This window comes from Phaethon lepturus, unplaced genomic scaffold, assembly GCF_000687285.1.
Source record: "Phaethon lepturus isolate BGI_N335 unplaced genomic scaffold, ASM68728v1 scaffold23834, whole genome shotgun sequence".
Taxonomy (NCBI): Eukaryota; Metazoa; Chordata; class Aves; order Phaethontiformes; family Phaethontidae; genus Phaethon; species Phaethon lepturus.
The window spans coordinates 465-5,136 of record NW_010537658.1 but is presented as its reverse complement, the minus strand read 5'-3'; the positions used below and the strand labels follow the sequence as shown (position 1 = coordinate 5,136).

The following is a 4,672-nucleotide window of genomic DNA, read 5'->3' as shown; positions in this document are numbered from 1 at the left end:
TCCTGCTGAGCTCAGGTGCATCACAGAAGAACAGAAAGGCCTTCTACCTTAGCAGGTGACCAGAACACAGGCACAGCATTGTGATCCATGTTAAGGATGAACTAAAATCTGAAGGCAGCTCAGGCTGCTGTAATCTGACTAGATCCAAGTACTACCCAGGAACTATAAAAGCAGTTTAACTTATGTCAGTTGTAGAGGTGGTCAGCCTTGACTTATGTGATGAAAAGCTGGCGTTGAGGCCATTGCAATGCAATAGAAAAGATTATTGAACCTATGTGCTTATAATTTGAAGGATGGGCTTCCACCAGCCTTTCCTCACAGAGCACAGACAGTACCCAGCAGTGAAAGCCACATAATGCTGCAACAATTAAAAGTAGTAGTCTACAGCTGCATAAGATCCCAGCATATACCATCTTAGACACCACTGTGAAAAGCAAACAAATTCATGAAAGGAAAAATGACAGAAGACTACTAGCTTTAGTACTTAATTTACACTAGATACACAGATTATTTCTAAGCCCTTGCACACCTAATGGATAAAGGATGCAGTTATGTAAACAGTGAGGTCAGAAGGCCCTCAACCTATCATGAACACATAGTCTAATCAACAGGTACCAACTCCTGGATATGGTGCACAACAGCAAATTATAGTCTAGCTTAGAAGTTTATCCAGGCTCTGCTTTAATTGCTTGTCAGCCTCCTTTTCAAAAGCACTATTTTACATCTACACCTTGGGTCTACTGAAAATAGACAAGTCCATTAGATTAGGTTAGATTAGCATTTATTAAAATACAGAACATGAAATTTGAACTCAATAGACACTTCAGAATATGTATTAAAGGTCATAATTTGGAGGTGGCATGTCAATGATCTCATCCAGGGTAGCAAGGAAGTCAGCTGTTGATTGTGGCAAGTCTGAAAGTCAGAAATAGAGCAAATCAGTTTCTCATGAAACCCAGAGTTTATACTCCAACATACACTAGCTCCCAGTGGATTAGTATCAACCCCTTGCATGACTAAGGGAAATACTGCTTGATTGCATAAGCCAATTCCACCTAGCACTGCAAGAGACTGCTCAGCAACAGCACTTTGAGACCACTACCTGTACTAGTAGGGTTGACCAGTTAAATTCAGCTTGACTATACACCAAAAGCTGTTTGATAATAGTGTGCTGTTCTGGCAGTTAGGACAGCAGGGCAGTTGACTACCTGCAACCAACCAGCTTCCCTCCCAAACCACTAATGAGCACTGTATGTACCAAAACTCATGCTAAGTTTCCACTTACTAGATTCCCATGAAATCTCTTTGATCTTCACAGGTGAAGGAACCATGTTCACACATGTGTCATATGTCCTTTCAAATATCATGAGGGGAACACCACACAGGTTGATATTGCTTACTTTGTGCTCTTCAGGAAGATCAAAACTCTCAAAGTCTGTTTGAGAAAGACACACTATACTTTAGTAACAGTAGCCTGGGAAGCTGCAAATTCTCCTACATTAAATGAAGTGGGAGCAGATCCAAAACACAATCCAACAGTCCCCTTTTCTGGGGTATTCATCTGAAGTTACACCTTAGTTGTATGTAAAATCCTATACACCAACACTTAGCAAAAGACTAGACTGCATAACATAACTGCTAATGTAAAGCAGGAGCTTTTAGTAATTTCCTTCCAATCACTGTACTAAGTCAACTTGATCAAGCACAACACTGAAGTAGTCTTTGGTACAATAGTTTGTGCACACTCACTTCCACATGAACTGGATGGCTTAAGGACACACTTTGAAGGATCAAGATAGCAGAGGCCATTGCAGATACTCTAAAAACAGCTTTAGAAGTTTCATCTTCAACTATCATATCCTACTGCTGTAGGAATCTCTTCAGTTAGATTACCATCTTGGCATACACTCTTGAGAGGTCTACTTTTCAGTACTGCTTAAGTATTCCTTTGAATTCTTGTCTACTAGTTGCCATTTAATGAATTAAGAGGCTATAGCATGGTTATTTGGAACTAGCATCCTGCCAGCATAACACTGGACTCAGACTACTACATATCTGGAGCACAGCTATTGCAGTTAGAAATATTTAAACAAGAATGAGATGATATTTCAGAAGTAGTGAGCACCCTTATATTTAAGAAAGGACTCCAAAGAAATGCAATGCTAGCTTGTTTGCCACAATAGCTGGCCAAAGTCTTATAACAATGTCACCACTCACAAAAGCTTGATTGTTTATTTTGAGTTACACCAATAGTTCTTACCTCGAGGATCAAAAGGAAACATATTTTCTATTTCTGGCCAGTCTTCTTCAGCCACTGCATCACAGCTTTCTAATCCAGCAGTCTTTTCAGTAATCTTAAAGAGATGAAGTCATATTATTTGAGCTACTGTAGTACCTTTGTAGTGGCTTTCCTGTGCTATACAGGTCTGTGGACAAAAATGACTGTCATACAGTCCTCAGTTATGCCTAAATTCTATTATCTTCAACACAAATAAGCTAGAGATGGGTAAATGCTTCAGCTGAGTTTATGTAGTGCAGCAGTATATACAATGGCAACAAATCACTGCACTAGAACATTTAGGCTTATAATATTAAACTCCTGATATTTAACATGTGAACAAGACATTAACTCAGACTATTTTCTCTAGAGCCACTTTGCCATTAGGTACCCCCTAAACTGTTGTACTCCTTGTGCCTATGTAGGTGTACTGGGTTTGGCTAGGACAGAGTTACTTTTCTTCCTAGTAGCTCATATGATGCCATGTTTTCGATTCATGATGAAAACAGTGTTGGTAACAACTGTTTTAGCTATTGCTGAACACTGCTTACACAGCATCAAGGTCTTTTCTGCTTCTCACAACCTCTTCTGCTCCTCTCTGTGAGGAGGCTGAGGAAGGAAGAAGTTCGGAGGGGGCACAGCCAGGACAGCTAACCCCAGCTGATCAGAGGGATATTCCATACCATAGGACATCATGCTAAGCAGTGAAGACTGATGGGGAAGTTTGCCAACACTGACATTGCTCAAGGACTCAAAGCATCAGTCAGCTGGTGGTAAGAAATTGGTTCTGTTTTTCTTCAAGATTTAATTATTAAATTGTCTTAATCTCAACCCATGAGTTCTCACTTTTACCCTTCCAACTCTTTTCCCCATCCCACTGAGGGGGGAAGTGAGCAAGCAGCTGTGTGGTGCTTAGCTGCCTGCCAGGGTTAAGCCACAAGAGTAGGTAAGCTATGCTTTCGCCACCTCCCCCCCCACAGAAATGTGTTGTACTCACTTTGTTTGCAGTGCAAGACTGACTTTTCCGTTTTATCTTTTCCATCTTGTTTGTGATCCCTTCAGTTCTATTCACATTTCCAAGAGCCTTTCTGACAGAATGAGATGTGGCTGGAGATGTACTGATTGTTTTTTTAGGAAGTGGAGTTTTAACTTGTGTTCTTTCAGATAAGACTTTTGCTGGAGAGTAGCAGGAAGAAAAAAGCAACCTTTAGCACCATATGTACCCTAAAGCTTGCTTCATTAAGTGCATGTGCTGGAAAACTAGTTGTCATAGAAATCACTGTTCACCATAAGTCAGGAGCATAAGCCCCTTCTATGACAAAAGCACAGGGTTAGTTTCATTTTTATAGTATATATAAGCTTAGCAGACTTCATTAGATAAGTAGATATAAGAATAGAGATTTATTACTGTTCAAAACAGTGAATAACAAAACATGGTTTATGCACTTCACTTGAAACCCTACTGGCTTAGAGCAGCATATACGCACAGGATCCTGAAGGCAGTCTTAGCTGATTCTTAGTAGCACCAACTTCATCATTCTCCTTATCAATAAAGATTAGCGTTGCCATCTTTAGGTTGGAGAGACCACTCTGGAAAGTCTATACAAGAAAGAAAATAATTCTTGTAATTTCTTCTACCACAGCACACTTTTTAAATAAGCCACATTAAAGACAACATAGTTGCCATGAGCTGGTCCCTAGAGGACAGGGAACAAACCCATACTTCACACCATTTTACAGAGTTTAGCTACAGACCCTCATATTTGAAGGCATTATTAGTGCATGCAGTACACTCATAGTCCTAAAGAAGCTTGTATGAGTTTAGGAAAGTAGCAAGGTCTCACTAGCAATCCTACACAGAGAGATCCAATACCTTTGGCTTGTTTCATCACTTTGTAGTGTTTAACTGTTTCCTCAGCACAAGAATACATCTCCCAGCTTAGCAATCCCATCCTTATCTCAACTTGTAGCACTTGAGCAGTCAAGAGTAGTGCCAGTTATTTTACAAGCAGAAACATCTTTTCACCAGAAAAAGAAGCCATTAGAGGACACCCTATACAAATAGACTACTTCACTACCGTTTCTCAGCCCCATCTGAGACAACAGACCAGAGCATTCGCTTGCACTGTTAAAAGCAGCCAGGCAGCTCCCACCTGGAGCTGATCACTGCCATCACAGCGGCGGGCAAGCAATTCTTCATTCAAGAGAGGTCTGCAGAAAAAGCTGCTTTCGATTGGTATAGCTTAAAGTCAAAAGCTTAGGTGAAGTCAAAGCAAGGCTTACAGCCACAGATCTCAGCACTTCCCTTGCCCAAGCCACCTTCTGGTCACAGCCCCTGAAGCCCCCTCCTTCTGCACTCAGGGAGACCCCAGCTTTAACGGGGTAACACCAGCC

The 4,672-nt window shown here is 40.9% G+C and overlaps 1 protein-coding gene across 1 annotated transcript; it reads right to left on the bottom strand.

The window, feature by feature from the left end:
• Positions 1 to 835: 835 nt before the first annotated feature.
• PTTG1 (pituitary tumor-transforming 1) lies at positions 836 to 3,847 on the bottom strand. Its single transcript, XM_010286555.1, has 5 exons — positions 3,766 to 3,847; positions 3,276 to 3,454; positions 2,261 to 2,354; positions 1,286 to 1,435; positions 836 to 915 (listed from the first exon to the last, which is right to left on the bottom strand). The coding sequence occupies exons 1-5, from the start codon at positions 3,845 to 3,847 to the stop codon at positions 836 to 838; spliced, it is 585 nt and encodes a 194-aa protein (XP_010284857.1).
• Positions 3,848 to 4,672: the final 825 nt, after the last annotated feature.